At 33.8% G+C, this 19,010-nt stretch overlaps 3 protein-coding genes across 4 annotated transcripts; 2 read left to right on the top strand and 1 right to left on the bottom strand.

The window, feature by feature from the left end:
- The first annotated feature begins 30 nt into the window (after positions 1-30).
- On the top strand, positions 31-5,640 carry LOC106178446 (uncharacterized). The gene is made up of 3 exons (XM_013561632.3): positions 31-217; positions 2,125-2,394; positions 2,891-5,640. The coding sequence occupies exons 2-3, from the start codon at positions 2,131-2,133 to the stop codon at positions 3,209-3,211; spliced, it is 585 nt and encodes a 194-aa protein (XP_013417086.2). The 5' UTR covers positions 31-217; positions 2,125-2,130; the 3' UTR covers positions 3,212-5,640.
- Positions 5,641-6,460: 820 nt separating this feature from the next.
- LOC106178448 (ankyrin repeat and SOCS box protein 15) lies at positions 6,461-12,397 on the bottom strand. The gene is made up of 4 exons (XM_013561634.2): positions 12,253-12,397; positions 10,350-10,501; positions 9,094-9,250; positions 6,461-8,889 (listed from the first exon to the last, which is right to left on the bottom strand). The coding sequence occupies exons 1-4, from the start codon at positions 12,258-12,260 to the stop codon at positions 8,001-8,003; spliced, it is 1,206 nt and encodes a 401-aa protein (XP_013417088.1). The 5' UTR covers positions 12,261-12,397; the 3' UTR covers positions 6,461-8,000.
- A 182-nt stretch (positions 12,398-12,579) lies between these two features.
- Positions 12,580-18,379, top strand: LOC106178460 (zinc finger MYND domain-containing protein 15-like). Of its 2 annotated transcripts, none has more exons than XM_013561646.3 (10): positions 12,580-12,795; positions 14,058-14,265; positions 14,907-15,053; positions 15,233-15,396; positions 15,737-15,859; positions 16,107-16,322; positions 16,800-16,888; positions 17,093-17,258; positions 17,590-17,648; positions 17,778-18,379. In XM_013561646.3, the coding sequence occupies exons 1-10, from the start codon at positions 12,714-12,716 to the stop codon at positions 18,000-18,002; spliced, it is 1,479 nt and encodes a 492-aa protein (XP_013417100.2). In that variant the 5' UTR covers positions 12,580-12,713; the 3' UTR covers positions 18,003-18,379. The 2 variants fall into 2 exon arrangements, with proteins under 2 accessions (XP_013417100.2, XP_086858435.1); XM_087002309.1 differs by lacking the exon at positions 12,580-12,795 and adding an exon at positions 12,923-13,078.
- The last annotated feature ends 631 nt before the right edge of the window (positions 18,380-19,010 follow it).

Raw genomic sequence — 19,010 nt, 5'->3', positions numbered from 1 at the left:
AAATATATTTTTTTAAATCAAGATCAAAACTTAACTATCTTATGGTGTTTTATAGGGTCATTTATTGAAAACAACGTTGCCTGTTTACAAAATACAAAGGCTGCAACTAAATTAAGGCCTCCAGTTCCGTAGATACAGCTGTCAATCAGGAGTCACGTAGAACCCTACAGATTTGATCGGACGCATTGTCGTACTAAACTGAAGGTGATCCAAATTGGTGAGTTACTAGAAATATTAGTATCATGTTTATATAAAAAACCTCATCAGTGTTTGTAGTGCAGACATGGTGTGCATATGCATAAAATTCGAGTCTCGAAAAAATTGATTTTGTGAAATTTGTCTACTCCGGAGTATCAATGCAATGCTATGTGCATTGACTTTGACACAAGAGAGATGTTAAATTCTTACCAAAAGGGATCAGGTGCCTCAGTCACTTTTCTAGCAAATAAGCCAGCTTTTCTGTCACATTCGGCAGTCTCAGTGACACTACTGTAGTGTAATAACGTCAGTGACAGTGACACTTCCCAGGTACAGGATGTATATCTTCACACAATCTGGAGCATAGGGTGTTGGTAGAGTGTTTTTGCGCCTCCCACGACAAAAAAAAAGAGGTGCAGATCAGGGCGTTTTGATGATATTGATATTGAGGTGATAGTGCTTTCTAATTCTGCCATGGCATTTGCATAAAACCTTAAATTGTGATGGTAAAATTTATTAAAACAGGCAGTCTGTTGCCTTGACAATGAACTAGGCTTATCCAGTTCATCTGGTCCAGACTGACTGTTATGCCTGATTACTTGTGTAGTTTTTATTTCGGTAGCAGTCTAGACAACTGTTTTGTTGGACTCAGTGGAACATTTTTTTACCTTGCCTTGTCTGACCTGTTTACCTAGACTGAATTTTTGTACAACTTTGATTACCTCATCAATCACACACAAGGATGCAGTTACAGTACTTGATTATTATTATTATTATTATTTTAGGGTAAAATACATGCCTGAAATAATGTGGTATCAAGACACACTCCCTTAGTACATGTACATGTATAATGTCTAGGTCAGTACTCATATGCTATATTAGAGTTTTGGTCCTTGCCGTAATGTTGCTTGTACAGGCAGCCATAATCTGGTCCGTCCTGTCCGTAATATTTACTACTTTTTTGTCTTAATTACTAGTATGAGAAAAACTAGTTTCCAGACTCCCGCCAAAAGTACCCAATTTCTGAAGCTTATATCTCACAATTTACGATGATCTACTGAAATGAAATTTTGCAATATTGATGACTACTTAAGGAAGGATGTGCAGTGATAGAAACATACAGAGTTAGTCTCTAGTGTGTGTGTGTGTGTGTGTGTCATAAATGATCCTTGAGATGACAAAAAGACATGACAATACTATTCTGAGAGCTTTCATTTCCATAATGTAAAACAGCTTGGTACAGTATGTCTTTGTCCCAGATTTGGATGTTTGAGTGGGTTTTTTTTTTTTTTTTTTTTTTTTTGCTAAGAAATGAAAAGTGTAAAATACACAACAATGTTTGGAAACAAAATTGTTTGTTATAATAAGACAAGTCAGTCCCCTTTCACTTGAAAGCACCCCCATTGTAATTCAACACATAACAATATTTTGACAGACTTTCAAATATGATAACACATTGTTGCTATCCAGTATTATGGACGTGCAGATATGCAAAGCTGGCTGGCTACCTGTACCCAGTAGGGTTGCACAAAATCCACATGCTTTGGTAGAAAAAGCGATTGATTGACAAATCTCTCGAAATCGCATAAACTTCAGTGAGTTCCTAGTTTCGGCATATATGCAGAAGTTGTACTTCCATGTCGTCTAGATTACTCATCACTCCCATGTTTGTTTCAATATTATTTAAATGACAAAATGTACAAATTTTTGACCGTGTGCATCAGCGCCAGATGTCAGACAACTGTTGGTCAAAAAAGTGGTTGCATAACAGAACCAAGCAACCTTTAATGTCGAGCCCTGATGTAGAATGAATCCTCCAGCATTTTGATATCAATATGTACTAGTATGTCAACCCTTAACAAAATAACTGAAAAATCATATTCTGAATGTCTTTTAAACAATTTTTTTCTTTTTACTCTTTTACAGATTAAAATGAATTTGATGAGCCTACTAGCTGCATTTTTGTTCAGCTTGGAAGCCTATCACTTCATAGGCCATGTATTAATCCTATTTCGCATGCGTTTGTTACCACGCAAAGATCTTGTGCGACAGCGCTACTATTTCCTTGTTGATGCGATGACAGTGTTTACGACAAACTTCTTGTTTACTGGAAAGCTTCAGTGGTTGGCAGTGATTCAAAACATTCAGCATGGGTACTACTTCCTAACCTGGGATTCCTCTTCCCTTTGCAAGAAGGTACAGTACTTTTGTATTTATTTATTTACTTATTGTATTTTTTTAAAGATCACTGAAATGAAATTTATATTTTAGAAATTTTTCTTTCAATAGAATTTTCGTTATCCAATAATGACATGGATTTAAAATGAATTTCTTCAGTTTAGAAACTCCATATTTGTTATTGGTTCCTTGCATGAAATGTATTGGCAAAAAATAAATAGATAAATAAAATATATATATATATATATATATATATATATATATATATATATATATATATAATATTAATAATATTAATAATATTCACACCAAGTGGTAACTCACAATTCAAATTTCTATTTCCCAAATATGGAAAATGTTATGAGGAAATGAAGTTTTAGTCTTTTGTCATAATATTTGCCTTGACTATACTGCAGTATTTACAGGTAGTGATTGGGTAAAGTTGATATGTTTAGTTTTGACCAATGCATATTATAATTATGTAATTTTGACCAAATCTATGTTATCATATTAGGTGATAAGCTGGAGCTCTCTTGATTGGCAACGAAGTCATCACAAAAAGCGCTGGGAATTGTTGGAAGTGTTTGGGACCACCTTTGACGTGCTTGTCCACACCATCAACTGCTACTTACTGGGCCAGTACCTCACCACAGTGGAAGTGATCATATCCCTGTTTATAACACATTGTCTGGTCTACGTGATTCTGCACAACCCGCTGTACGCCTGGAGTAACCCTGTCTCGACACCAGACTGGGTGGAGAAGAGAATTTTCCCAATCGGAGAAAATTATGAAGGTTGTGTCTTGAGTGCAGGTGATGCTAAGAAGGAGAAGTAATGAAGGTGATTTTAGGTGATGAGTTTTACCAGGCCATCAGCTGTATTTCGCTTCAAATTCCTCAATCCCGGTAATGTTTATTATGAAATTGAGTGCCAAAGTTCTTTTATAGACAAAAAAAAAAAACTTTGGAGTGTATTTTTGTTCAAATTTTATTTAGTTTTTTTATGAATGTTGCTGACAAAACAACCACAAAAAGTGACAATTGGTCTTCATTTACTGAAGGCAAAAGCTTTATAGATATTGGTTGTGTTTCTTTGTTTCAAAGAAAAAAGAATATTTTTAATTTGAATGAAACAAATTTTGTACTCTCTCTGATTCCTAAATGACAGGATATGAGTCTTTATTTGAAGAAAAATGTAGACCCTAAGTTAAAAGCAATATTTGAAAGGTGCAGTTGTTTTCTATTTATCACAAGAACATGTAAACTGATGGTCTTTGTTTCCTTCTTAGATATATTATTTTACCTTTTAAAATATTTTATAGATGTCTTTAACTGTATTGATGCATAATAGTTACGCAGTTCTTTCATAAAACCTTTTTTTTTTCTCTTAACGATTACCTGATTGGCATTATAATGATTATATATATTCCATGAATTAGATAACAAGTTATTAATTTCATTCAACATGATGCCATTATGTATACCTAATTTAGGAAGTGGTCAGGTCTGAGAAACAGTAACTGTAGTATAAAGCCAGACTGTATTTAGTTAAAAAGGAAGAGATGCATCATATATTCAGGCAGAAATATATCATCTATTCAGAAATGTAGTGTTTTGGCTTTAATAACTGTACATGTGTAATTTGTTTGTTTTTTGTTGTTTTTTTTTCTTTTAGATTCAGTATTACTGGGTGGTACCTTGTTGTATCAGTATGTAATATGTTTTGACAGCACTGTACCTCATGCACAGCACAAGGGTGGGAGGGTGGGGGCTGTTTTCAGTTCCTATATCATTTAGAATGCCATATCAATGCAGATGTGTATGTTGTATGATTTTTTTTATGTACAAGAGTAACACATAAGTCACGTTTTCAGATACAGCACTTAAAAATGTGAAGTTTACTATATGTGCTATAATAATATATTTAGTCTGTATTACTGTTACCCTATGACTGCCTTTTGGATCGTGATGTCTTGCTTATAGTGTTTCTGATAATACATTACTGCAGTGTTTCTTGGATATATATAGTCACATAGTTGTGAATTGTGACATAGTGTATCTGCATGCTATCTGTATAATTAGTCTTTATATATATATATATATATATATATATATATATATATATATATATATATATTTGTTCAATTTTTTCTGCTGCTTTTGAAATATTTTTTTGAAAAGTTTACAGATGTTGTATATAGATTTCTCATTGTGCATTTTTCCTCTGGGATTGGTGTTTTATTTTATTGTGCACCTATTTTTCTTTATTTTTTGCTTATAGTTACTTTCACTAGATCTTAAAATATATGTGCAGGAGGGGTATGGTAATTTCTTGTAATATTTCACACAAATCAGTTATTTCAGTTCTGAATATTTTCAAAAAAAAAATTTCCAGGTGTAGTATGATAGTATGACAGAGCTGGTTGTGTGTTAGAGGGTTTATATTAATTTATATATAGTTCACAGCTGTGGTATTATACCATAATGCAGCATTTAACTACCCTGAGCTTAGTCTTAGCAATGAGCTACTTGAAATACATGTCATTGGTCTCTGCCATCCCTGAACTGCTAATTAATGACATATCATCCATTACCATAGTAACAGGGCAAAGCTGATAACCAATTGTTAACCTCTGCTCTAAATACAATCTATCTCTATTCACAGACACATGGTTTGGATGCATAAATATTGGAGAGTATGTTGCACTATCAAAAGGAATCTTTTCAGATCATCTGAGAGGAAACTTTTTACTATAGTTCAAGTATACACCTTTCTCATGAAACATTTGAAATGAGAAGATTTGTAACTGGTATGGTACTCCAGTATACCTCTTTTGAAGATTGTCTAGAACATATTTGATGGAATTTTTTGCAAGGTCTTGGTAATATACGTGTGCGCGCAGGTCTTTGTGAAATTGTCTTAAGAACAGCTATACAGTATTAGATAAAACTTGAAGATACACAAGTTATGTGATATGATCTTGCCAATTATTTATAAGTGGTTGATCAATGAAACTAAATCAGAAGATGTCACATAATAGCATTTAATTGCTTCTTATTATTATTGATAGGTTATTGTTATTGTTGAAACATAGAAAGTGGAGTTTGTGACTGAATGTTCAATGCAAGGTTACATTTGGACATGTCTAAATGTATGTGGGAGTGAAAAAGAAATGGTTGTTGATCAGCTTCAGAAACTGGAGCAATACATAGAATTGAAGTTATGTAATTATTGCTTCTCTGTAAATAAATGTTAGAAATGCCATGTCTTTGTTTAATGACTGTTCATAGTATCAGTTGTGTGTAGCTTTCTTTCCAAAAGAATTATCAACAATGTAATGTAACTGTGGCTGGTACACAAAATTTTAAGCAGATTTAAGCCAAATAGTTTTTATTCTGTAAGACCTTTTGGCAAAGGGCTTTATTTATAATTGTATCACTTATTTTTATTGTGAATTGTGTTGTAAATATTTTGAATGTGAACAGTAAGTTGAAAATTACTGAACAAATTTTTCAAAAATTACTTAATTGACCTCACAAATTATTCAATTTGTGGGGTCAATTAAGTCACAATTAAGTCACAATAATATATATGTTTTTCAGGGTTCGTACTACCTTGTAAAATGCTTTAGCCCTGCACCCAGAATTGAGTTTGTGGCCTCGAAAGGTACTTGGAATATTTTTTTTGGTAAAAGAGGCAGATGTGTCTGTACATATAGCTGTCACCCGAGTCTGTCGTCACCGTCGCCATCCTTGCCAATGGGAAAAATATCAATATAACAATTTTAAATGTCCAATTTGTTTCATTCTAAGTAGACTTTTTACTACACAAAACACGAAAACAGATTTACCATCATTTTTATATAATCAAATAAAATTGTTAAATTTGCAGAAAAATGTCAAAAGAACACTTTTATGCATGTAATTAGTTCAATAATGAGACTGTTAACATGCCTAGGAATTGAATCTGAGAAAAACAGTGTCACTTCATCAAAACTAAACCAATCAAGATTTTTTTTTTGAACCTGACCTGTACATCAGTCCTACGAATCAGTCCTGAAGCAAAAGTAAGAAAACATTTCATATCAATTAAACAATCCTTCAAAAGGTGCATTTATTTATAGATGCTTACATAACAGTGACCATAACAGAGTTAGAACACAGCTATCAATATCAACAATCCCACAACTATGCATAACTTCAAACAAAAAACAAAAACAGGTCAACACTATGCCGAAAGTTACAAGCACATTGAAAATATTATATTGAATTTCTAGGACTAGTGAAAGTAGGTGTATTTTAACAGTCTGTCAACATCAAGTCATCAACAAAAAACTATAAATATCTTGCATTACACTAGTTATATCTAACAGCAGGTATTCTCTCCTGACTTTTGTGCACATTTGGTTGGTAAAAAAACAACAATCACAAAGCTTTTAAATGTTGAGACAAACATTAACATATGGAGACATAAAAAATAAATTCCATAGCAAATGTTTCATTAAAGGAATATATTAACTTACACCAAGTATATTGAAATAAACAATATGCATAAACTACAGAAATGGTAACATGTAAAAAAATGTTTAAATTGTGTAAAATATGAAGAGTCAAATACACCACTAAATTGTGTTAAAGCAGTCCAATTACACGTGTTTCACTATGCATAACAATAAATACTCAACCATCATAAAGTTTGGCTGAAAAATACCAGGAAATAATTATCTAAATATCTCATTATATGTCCAAAACATTTATCTAAAACTAAGATCCTACAACGGTCTATAATCCTATCACTACCAGGGTAATGCACATGATTTGGTCTTAAAGTGCAATTTCAGATCACAAATAATCTTACATGGTATTAAACCATGAGTAAGACCATTACTGGACTGACGTACAACTAAGTTGTTATGCATTTGTCTCCCCTCACACATTCTCCTAATGTGAGCAGAGGTGTCCTCCATTGTGAGGGGAGGTATCCCCCATTGTAAGTGGAGGAAACTGCTTGACCACTTTTAAGTAAATGTCATTTTTGATCTTAAAAGCAGACTTAGTCCATTTTAAGACAATTGCTGTAATGTTTAAGATCGTGTAAGATCATTTGTGATCTTAAATTGCACTTTAAGACCAAATCAAATGCACTAGTGTACATGTAATCCATCAGCCCCATGAAGTTAAAGAGAATATTTATGCCTCTCAAGCACAGAACTGTATGAAATGAATCTCTCTACTTAAAGATCCTTAATTAATTATCACAAGTTATCTCATAATGTCATTTTACATTTTGCAGGAGACATTTCATCAACTATTATATTTTTAGAACACAACAAATTTCATAAAACTTCAAATTAAATGGGATGAAGCATTATCAATTAACCATGTGATCGAAGACGTAAGCAAATATTACAGACCTCCGCATTTAGCAACAAATTACTTTTTCAGATACCGTTTCTCACGACCCACTTGCTAAAGAGTGGATATTCAACATCTTTACCCATACACAAAGTGTAAATTAGAATTCATAAAACTGAGCAATTCAGATTAATGACTACATATGGAGATTCAGGCATCCCATGAATCCCTTCAAGTTCGACACTGCTTTTTCTACCAAAAGATCAAATATCAATGGTAATCATCTAATTCTTTGAGGGCTATGTAGTCTTTCATTGCCTGAGGTAGAAAGAGGTGCTCAGTTTTACAAATCACTTCATGATTCATCGCCTCACGCACACACAAACGACACAGCTGCTTGAGGGTATTAGGGGTGGCAGCCATCTCTTGCAACCAATCCCACAACCCAACATTTTCTCTTATTACCTGTTCAATATTCTCATTAGCCAACCAGATTCCAAGACGGTGCGAATCGCAGCCAGCAATCACAAGCATTTTCACAATCTCTGGGTGTCCCTTTTCTAAAGCAAGTTGCAACATGCTCGTATCACATTTAAAGGAGTAATTCTTAAACCCAAAGCCACAGTTAGACCTTAACAGTAGTTTAGCTACACCAATTTGATTGCGATTGATAGCATGCCATAATGGCGTACAACCACCGGCATCAGGGATATCCGGATGGGCTCCAGCATATAATAACTCTTCAACACATTCCACATGTCCCTTCATGGCCATATAATGAAGAGCAGTCCTCTGCTGATCAGTATTACACAGGTTCACATCACAGTTGGCCAGGCACAGTTTTCTGATTGTCTTACACAGTCCCTCTGTGGCTGCAATAATAATGGGAGTATTTCCAACAGTATCTTTGACATTAAGATCAGCACCAGCATTGATGAGGAGTTCCACACCCATCCCTGTGAGGCATGCATAGTGTAATGCAGTCATCCCTTCCTTGTTCTTGGCATTTATTGCACACTTTACCTGCAGCAGCCGTCTCATGACTGGGACTTGTTGTGCTTTGGCAGCAGAAATTAGTGGGGTATTTCCTGCCGAATCTCGAATTGTAGGATTTACATTGGCAGCAAGGAGAAGATCGACTGAATCACATTTGCCATATCTGAAAATAACAAAGGCTGGCAATAGACATATAACTAATACATATTAAATATTACAGATTTCTGAGGCATAGAAATGAATGACTGAACATTTTACCTAGGAGCCAACATTTAGACTAAAAAAAATTAAGATTTTGGATGGCAGTAATGATATGGTCACTTTTTTTAATTTCGTAAATTAACAATATCATTTGGTTTATCCTCACCTTGCAGCAAAATGAAGAGCTGTTGAGCCACTGTTTGTTCTCTTATTGATATCACATTCTGCTGCTATCAGAACCTTGGCCACCTGTGTGTGCCCATTTTCTACAGATATCTTCAGAGGGCTATTACTACTTGCATCACTGAAATCAGGATCAGCTCCTAGAAGAAAAGGAAACTTACAAATATTCAAACTGAAAATAAATGCATCTTATCAAAAGATAAAGTTTTCAAATCTTAATAGAAAAACAAGGAAGTAGTCACTATGAGTTATAAACAAACTAAATTGCTTTCATTTTAATGTATATACACACATATATATATTGCAAATTACTGAGTGTTTGTTTGTGAAAGAGAAGTTATTGAGATCATAAAGCTTTGTATTATTTAGGTATTATCAAGTCTTTCACTATTAGATTATCAACAGATCGTTGTTGACACATATTGTAAATGTTACAGTACCTACATATGTATATATATATATATATATATATATTTTTTTTTTTTTTGCAAATGACTGAGAGTCTGTTTGTGAGGAAGAGTGAGTGAGAGAGATATTTATTTAATTATTTATCTATTATGTATTTTTTTAGATCTGTATTTTTTTAATTATTTATTTATTATGTATTTTTTTAGATCTGAATTTTTTTTTTTTTTTTGAGATATGCAATAAAAAAAATTGCTTTCATTTATGAAATACGTATTTAGTAAGTTTTGGGTACTTCATGTCTAGTTGAATGTGATGAAAGATGCCACAATTATCTGTTAATTTCTATTAAAGAAAACTAACAAAGACACGCCAAGCTCTCCCAAACAATTCCTAAAATTTGAAAGTATGTAACTCAGACTGTCAGCAGACAAAATATAACCATTTGCTGGTTAATCTGTTAATCTTTTATAGCGATTGCCAAATGAAACTTTATTTGTGTACTACTTGGAAGTTAACAATTTTGCAACATCTGTGTGACATATATAATATTGTCAGAGATGAATAAAAGAAATGCTGAGCATCATGACCTATCAATAGCTCACCTAAGCATTGAGACTTAACTCCAATAATCACTGTCAAAAGTGCCTCTAATTCCCACTGATGCAGAATATATATATATATATATATATATATATATATATATATATATATACACAATCTCATGACCCAACAAAACCTATATATAACTGTGTATCACCTATACCACTCAAAATAAATAATAAATGAGGAAAAGGTGTAAGTACATGACTGTTTCATTCAAAAATGCTCTACCTGCTTGTAACAGATGCAAGGCACACTCATGATATCCTAACTTGGCTGCCTGTAGAAGAGCCCGGTCCAGTTCCTTCTGTCTTATGCTACCAGGGATGGCTATCAGCAACTGTAATATTCTGGCACTGTTGCTCTGGACTGCATCTAGGACGCTGAAAAATAAATAAGATAGCATCTATACTATATACAATACTGACACACACACACACACACACACACACACACACACACTGATAACTATTTTACACCTAAAGAATATAAAATTACTGATTTATATTTGGCTGAAATATTTGGAGAGAAAAAAAAAATATCGACATTGACTGATTGATTGATTGATTAGGCATCCTTTGGTATGTAATCCACTACTACACTGCCCCAGTGCTGGTTGTCGTTGGCTACACATAATTATAGACATAATTGTAAATTTTCAAAGAGTCTTTAATATCATTATCTTTTTTCCCAGGGGCATCAGATACATTGTGTAAAAGACTTATGCTTGCAAAGGATTGTGTAAAATCACTCTCTGTCGTTTGAGAAGCCATGACACAGCATAATGGTTTTTTCTCTGACCTGCAATGACAACGGACCTTTGAAGACCAACCTGTTGTTTCTTTGTTTTCAGATATATGGCTCTCCTTAAAATTCCACCATGAATCCTGTTTCATACATTTCTTAACCACTGGAATATGTGGAACCCATCCCAAAATGAGCGAAAACCATATGTATTAAGATTCATGATCCAATCCCATCTACTATCAGTCTTTACTTTAGAACAATTTTATAAAGATAAAAACCACACCAGCACACCTCATTTAAATATAAATTTCTATCCAACACATCCCAAACAAAATCTGTATTAAAATCACTCACAAAGTGCTTGCTTGATTATTCTATTCTATTATTAAAATTAAGTTAATGGACCATTCTTGAAATATCCTTCCAACAGAATACCTGCTCTAATGCTAGAAATTCATGTTCACCCATTTAAATGGTTTAACATCCTTCAAGTCTGATATATAGTGAGTGTGCCTAAAAACACACACAAAATGGATAAGACCGCATAAATTCCAAAAATCTTAACATCACTTGAAGGAGGTCATTAATCTTTTTTAACTATCTAAAATCACTGACAGCATTTTATCTAATTTTCCATTTAATTTTTTATGTACAGCTGGTGAAGCAAATTCTGGAGATAGTAAACTTATGGCATTAATCCTATGCCTAGGCATTATCTTTTGCCTACAGCCCTGTAGACTAATGGTCTGTCAGCTCAATAGCTGTCCAAAAACGCTTTAATGACAACAGCATCTCAGGACACACATTTCATCACTGTCATTCTCTATGTCAACAAAGGACATCCAATCCTTTATGTAAACAAAGAACAGGCCGTGCCACCGCATGTCATTATCGCGAACTTCACAAAAGCCAGTCTAGATTTCGTACAAACTATAAAACAAAAACTTCTGTACTATAACATTGTGTAACTTCACTGCATAGCATCCCCACATAAAAACTGTTTAAATTCTGCAAGGCTGGACTGGATTATTTTATGAACAATATTATTGTTGTTACATATATGTTATACATATCGACTCTTTTGAATGGTACATGTTACATAATGTGGAAGCAACTTGAACAAGAACCCCCCCCCCCCTTCCTAAAACCTCAAATAAAATCAACAATTCTAGTAGACGTTTATATAAGTAAACACAATTTCTCGTGTATTTTTCACAGTGAGAGCGATAATAAAACTAATTTATATGCCCAGTATGAAGACCACATGGTAAACACTAAAATGAAAACAAAGATATTTGACCTGAAGTAATTCTTGTTGAATCTGGATAACCTGGTCATCAATTTAAACTGTATCACTTTTAGACATAGTTGCCTTTTGCATACATACCTGCTCATATTGTTCTTAACGGAAGCAAAAACCTAAAACTCTACTCTTGTTACAGTGGTGTACAAATGCATCCCTATGAATGGCAAAATGTAATGCACTCCACGGACGTCACAGTTATTATAGCCGAGGAAGGCGTAGGGAGCAGCAAGACAAATTAAGGGGTTTATACGTTGTATAAACACGTTAAGCCCAAAAACATCAATAACCAAAATTATAACATATATGAAATATTTAAATTGAAATATTTGCCATGGAAATACATCATTTGATTTTTCTATTGCGAATCTTTGTGTTTAAAAAGTCAGGCTAACAAAGCCTCCTGCTCTTTCGACCTTGGAGATTTGAAAAGCACGGACACTGGTGAGGCACGAAATGCAAAGGTTCAAGGCGATTCCAACATATTTCATTTTTGTGGTTATTCTGACAACATAAAGGTGCAGTATTGAAGAGACTATTGTGAAATGGAAGACAAAATCAGGACACTGCCATTTACCGATTTTGCTTGGTATGTGGGGGATATTGCAGATTCAGATGAAGAAGAAGGTAGTATTCATGAAGATTCATATCTGACAGCAATATTTCATGTCATAAGACAATCCTGCATACATTCTTCCTTGAGTCCATTAGGTTCGATCCCGATGATCAGCTCAAATTTCTCCTTATATCTATTCTTTATTAAAAAAGTTGCTTCTATGAAAGGTTGAACTTATGATTACACATTAAACTCTCTCAAATTATAACAGTTATTACCCAATGAACAAGAAAAATGAAGTACAAGATAACTGAACTAGCTTCTGACAACACGATGTTGGATGAGTCACATATGGTAGGATTTCACGTCTTTTAACTGTCTTGAGTTCATATCGGTCGATCCTGCTGATCAGCTGAAGCTTCCACCTGTATATATCCTTTTCCCTTTGGTGTACTCGATCGCGATATGAAGTTTATTTTATTTTATTTGGTTCACCTAATATTAACGCTACTATTCCTCATGGTTCTTTCCTTCCAACATGGCCACGGGACTAGTGTTACTGAGCAAATATGACGTCACTGTAATGGGTTAATAGAAGAAAGTTAAAGTGACCGTTCAGATTGAATTTTTTTGACCTAGCTTATGCATCACTAACTTCACAGGGAATCTCCCTGAATGCAATCAGGCCAACTAACTAGCATAACGTTGAGAAGAATATAGTAATGCTGGTACTTATTCGAGTACATTGGAAACAAGAGGAGGCATGTTGGGTGGGGCGCCTTCCAATTGAAACTGTCGCAAGGACTCTCACTGAATGTAGACAGGTAAAAAGATTAACATGTCTCCTCATGGCATTAAGTCAAATACAGAAAAAAACTGCTGATTATACAAATATGTTGGAAACAAGAGGGTCCGGGCCCTTAGCAAAATCGAGACATGTAATTCTGATTGCATACAGCAAGAGTTCCTGCAGAGTTGGATTGATCTACGTAGAATGATGGTTTCATTGGGAATGTGCCCTAAGTCTGTTAATATGAGTGGCATTCAGGGAATGTCCTTGTGGAGTTTGTGTGCAGTAGTTACAGGTTGACAAAATTCATTGTGAAAGGTCTTGAAGACATGGAAAACCCAAGACGTGCATGTCTAAGAATGAGGGTCATGCTGCATAAAGGTTGATTTGGTAACATATCATTGACTGGCACACATACATGTCAGTGCATGTTACTATTTAAGTATGTTACTGTAAATGCAGTATTTATTCGTACAACTAAAGTAAAGTGACTTGTCAATGTCAGGCAGTAAAAAAAATATTTATTATATTGATATTTTTCAGAGACAGCATCAGTACGAGGTTACCGCGTCCTGGTAGTTTTAGATAGTGAGAAGGGAGACCTGGTGACAACCAATGCAGAAGGCAACCCAGCATCAGTTTCTTTTCAAACACAGGCATATACCACAGCCTGCCAAGCTATGCTTAATCCTGTGTTTGGTCCCCCTAGAAGGCCAATCCATTTGTACTTCAGAGATGAAGAGATGACTGAGTAAGAATCTGTGTGAACATAGGTTCTGTAGACACTACACCCTGGTCTTAAATTCTGAGCACATTGCTTTTTCAGAGGAAATGGGTTACGGTCTTAACAAAAATCAAGACAGCAATTATTAATGATATCGATAAAATAATTATGATGAATTGATGAACGATATTATAGCAACTCACTTGTTTGATTCTAAATTAGGATTTTCTTTTCCTAAATTTAATCTTGCATTGTAAAACAAGAGGCTATAGAACTGATACTACATACAAGGGGGCAGCCTTTGACATAATGAGCAGCCCATCTGGCCATAAAAAGAGCTCAGGTGTTGAAAAATAACATGCAACCCTATGGGAATGTGAACTGATACTACATACAAGGGGGCAGCCTTTGACATAATGAGCAGCCCATCTGGCCATAAAAAGAGCTCAGGTGTTGAAAAATAACATGCAACCCTATGGGAATGTGAAGTTGCAATTTTGCCAATATTTGGCTGCAAAGCCTACAATAGCTTATTCAAATTTCACAGAAAGATGTACAGTGCTCACAAAAATTATGTTGTTTGTAAAGGTGAAGTTACCAGTTAAAACATTTTCCACTTCCAACTTTGTCAGTGAAACTAAAACATTTTCCACTTCCATCTTTGTCAGTGAAACTAAGGCCAAATTTGAAGCTCTTGGAATCAAATGGATACCATCTACCAAAGTGATCAAAAATCAAGCAGCCTCCCCAGAGGACCCAGTCAGAAAATGTGCAAGCTGTATGCTCCAGAGACCTAGGAGTCAGTTAAAGAAGTGGTAATCCATTAATTTAGTAGTATTCGACCCAGCTTTTTGTCATGTTGTTATTATGTATTGTAACAAGGCAACATTTTTGTGATAAAAATGTCTTCTGGTCAGTGAGTCAATGTTTAAAGATTTGATCTTTCTCGCATCATTGTACTATATATTTTCTAATGTTAATATTCATGTTCCAGCACAGGTTGCAAAGCAATGCTGTACTGCTCCAAAGAGTGTCAGGTTTGTGACTGGAAATCCTTACATGGAGATTACCTTAGTCACAAGCTCTGGTGCAAGAAAATAGCAGATTTTATGAAGAAGACAGATGAATTAAAGAACTTGCCATTTACTTACATGTCAGGTTAGTTTGATAGCATACAGTGACAATGCATAACACTTTTACTTGACTTAGCATTGTTTTAGCATTTGTTGATATTGGAAACAATGAACTTAAATAAAAGGTGTTAAAAAGAATAAATCATTTTGTGTAATGTAATTATGTTTTAGAATTAGAAAAAGATATGATCTGATAATTTTTTAAGATTTTGTCCATAGAAAAATATCATTGATTTCAGTTTTAATACTTGTATTTCTTCGAACTTTGATTATTTTTATTGATCAAATTATTTTTTGAAATTGCTCTGTTTTTAAATATATATATATATATTTAAAGCATGAAATATTTGTGTTTACCTTATCAGAGACCTCGTCAAAGAACTTTAGCAGATATAGATACAAGGAATTCCTTCAGAAAATGGGTGTACTTGAGCAAGGCATGTGGAATGTTGAGTTTTTGGCATCAAAATATGATTATCCTACATATGGTATGCATACTCTATATATTACTGAAAGTTGATTTTAAGGGATTTGGCATTAGGTGAATATTTAATTGAAAATTTCTGGTATTTTATTTTTTGTTACTCTGCCACTGAAGTTCTTTTGTTTGCTGGCATATTTACATCTTGTTCATAAATAATAATTATTATTATAAACCCTAATTTAAATCTTCCACAGTTTTTGCACAACTATATTAAAACTTGAATGTGCAGAATAATTCTCCTCTTTTTCTAGGTAATCTACAATATGGTGACAATCCTTATGTTCTGCCAGTGGAATCCTCAATACTTGAAGAACAGCCAACTGATAATGCTCAAAAAATATCCCCCCTCACTGACTGGAAAAGCTATTATGACTGGAGAGGATTCAGGCTTGACTCCCCCATAGCTATTCTACTGCAGTACCCATTGACTTTGTACTACATTCTGACAACATGTCTGACAAAAGATTGTGAGTATTAAAAGAAATTTTTTCATTATAATATAAGGTAGAATTATGCATTATTGTATTTTTTAATATTTTGTACTTAATGCTTTGTGTAATTTTCTGAAATTTTTAATTGGAGATATTGATACAAAGGCCCATTTTATAAAAATCTTTTATTACTTCTACTTTGAAATAACTTAAATCTTAGGAATACAGTTTTATTGGCATTTTTATTATGCATTAAATTAGTGTTTTGTGTGCCTCTCTATTTTCCTGCATACCATTCATTAATGCTGCCTTTTGCTTTGGTGTATTTCTTGTTCATTAAACATATAATCTATTAAGTAAGATTAATATTTATATCAGTTTTAACATATGTAAACAATTTATGTCTAGAATTAGGAATATAACCTGCATGCTTTGTGTGATTTTTACTATTTTCTAAGTCTTAATCTCGGATTTTCATATTGGTACATGGTTGATAATCTGTTTCTTTTACAGACCCAAGTGCAAAACAAATTGATGCTGCGCAGTTTACTATCCATGTTGTCGGTGCGGAGAAGGAAGCCAGTATCATTCCTGTTTTCTGGGTGAGTAATTCACATACTTCATTGGAATTTAATCCCATTTGCTCTCTTTTTTGAACCATATGCCCAACAATTGGGTAATTTGTTTTTCTTTTATTTTCAGTATCATTCATGATAGTTTTTGTTTTCTTTGGATTGTTATGACTGATTACGTTTGCATAACAATGATATTTATATCAACCCTGTTTTACATTTGCTCGATTTTAGGAGCTGGGAGCATTATTGCCAGAAATACAGCTCACAATTATTCTAATAGGGCCAGAAATCTGTAAAAAGGTCCACAAAAAACAAATGCAGCATCAAAATGTGAATGTCATCATCTATAAGGGTCTTTATGAAAAGTATCCTGGAGTCAGGCCAGATCTGATTATTGGTAATAAATACAAATGTACCCTTAGAAAAATTGAATCTTACTGTAATTTACCAGTTGTTCCTTTTTAAACTGTTTACATTTTTAATTTTCTCAGGAAGTTGATTTCGATTTGAGATATCTTGCTTTTTAATTAAAAGATGAGATCACATTTTAAATATGTCTTGCAAAGTCTTACAGTATTTTTCTGCATATTGTCATTGAAAGATTTTGTTCACTGAGTACTTTTAATTTACAATATACTTTGAGTTAGTATTTCACCAGGAATTCTTTGTTTTATTTTAATGTGTCATTTTTTTTTTTTTTTTTTTTTTTTTTTATTATTCTTATTTAGGATTCAATGCAGGGATAAGTGCCTACATGACCTGGAAACGTGGGACTACAAAAATTATGGTAAGGAAGTTTGACATTCCATATAGCAACTGGAATACTAATGTATAAAGAATTGCCTTGATGCTTTATGGCCGTAAAGCAAAAATTAATTAGTTTAAAGATTAAAACCGTTTCTTTTGCCACTTTCAGGAATCCGGTGCTCCAGCATATTTTACAGACTACTGTCAGTACAGCTGTGAATGCACCAAGGTTGCTTTGGAAGAGAGCAGAATTGCCAGTGTGTCTGATTTTACTGTCAACCCATTCAGAAGTCCTGTATTACGGTTGTGTGAAGAACATGACATGCCTTGGTACAGCAATGCATTTCTTTTCCATCTGACACCCTGGGACCAGAGTGTTCTAGAATTGGATTAGTTTACTTGGGTTCATATACATATGAATAGTGTTGGGATAAGTTTGAAACAAAAAAGTTTTCCAGCCTTGACATCAGAAAACATTTATAGACTCAGTATATGAAGGATAATGAGAAAGTCAAAGTTACTTTCATAAACTGCAAAGACATAGTGGAAATACATTGAAGGCAAATGGACCACTTACTTGGATTGAAAGGAAGGATAGTTCTCTGAATTTTAAAATGTCAATTTTTGGAGTCATAATTTATATTTTTTTCTTCATTGTTATCTTTGTTCCATTACATAATGCTATCTGTTCAAATGTTTCTATTTTCATTACTTGTTATTGTTATTTTTATACTTTTTCAGAATAAATTGATCATTTTGCATAAATGCAAAGTGTAGTTTGTTAATCCTTTTTTCCGTAGTTATTATGTTGCAGTCTTGAGTAAACTGGGTTTATGTTAAAACTGCATTTACCTTTCTAATAAGGTTCCTGCTAGGGCACTAAGTAAGACCCTTTCTTTCATGGAGTATCTGTTTCTGCACTGTCTACATTCCTTTTCCAGCTGTGGCATGACATGTACATACTTTGCTGTCCTCGGTTAACTAGGAAAAGGGAGTTCCTTGTTAGTACGTGTATGCTGGGGATGGCTGCTATAAGAATGCAAATTTTATCTGGGCAGCAATTGACATTGCGCATCTCTGGGTTATACATCACTTTTGGCCAGCCTTGAAATTATGTGGAATTTTGAGGTGGAAAGATACGTATTTAGAGAAAAGGACTTTTGTTATTATTATTATTGTTGTTTTGAAAACATTAATCTGATGGGTTTTCTTTAATTTTTGTGTTTCAGTTTGCATGCCAGTAATAATTTTTTTTTCTTATGTCCGTTTGTCTCACCTGTGCAGTGTAGGTGAACCTTGGAAGGTTTTCTCGTACAGTACTTGAGTATTATTTTGGTCGAGATGAATTGCTTAAATTTGAAGCATTGTGGATGTTGAAGAAGTGATGGTGTTTTTAAAAAGA

This window comes from Lingula anatina, chromosome 1, assembly GCF_051362555.1.
Source record: "Lingula anatina isolate TDL-2025a chromosome 1, LinAna3.0, whole genome shotgun sequence".
Lineage (NCBI taxonomy): Eukaryota > Metazoa > Brachiopoda > Lingulata > Lingulida > Lingulidae > Lingula > Lingula anatina.
Note: the sequence above shows the minus strand (reverse complement) of the source record. Positions and strands in the feature narration are given on the sequence as shown.

Bases quoted from the DNA above. Each gene is read 5' to 3' on its own strand.
- LOC106178448 (XM_013561634.2), bottom strand. The intron at 9,251-10,349 runs GTAGAGCATTTT...CTTTTCTTCTAG, and splicing joins CTTGCATCTGTTACAAGCAG to GAGCTGATCCTGATTTCAGT. The intron at 8,890-9,093 runs GTGAGGATAAAC...TGTTATTTTCAG, and splicing joins GCTCTTCATTTTGCTGCAAG to ATATGGCAAATGTGATTCAG.
- LOC106178446 (XM_013561632.3), top strand. From the start codon at position 2,131: ATGAATTTGATGAGCCTACTAGCTGCATTTTTGTTCAGCTTGGAAGCC. The intron at 2,395-2,890 runs GTACAGTACTTT...TTATCATATTAG, and splicing joins CCTCTTCCCTTTGCAAGAAG to GTGATAAGCTGGAGCTCTCT.
- LOC106178460 (XM_013561646.3), top strand. From the start codon at position 12,714: ATGGAAGACAAAATCAGGACACTGCCATTTACCGATTTTGCTTGGTAT. The intron at 12,796-14,057 runs GTAGTATTCATG...GATATTTTTCAG, and splicing joins AGATTCAGATGAAGAAGAAG to AGACAGCATCAGTACGAGGT. The intron at 17,649-17,777 runs GTAAGGAAGTTT...TGCCACTTTCAG, and splicing joins GTGGGACTACAAAAATTATG to GAATCCGGTGCTCCAGCATA.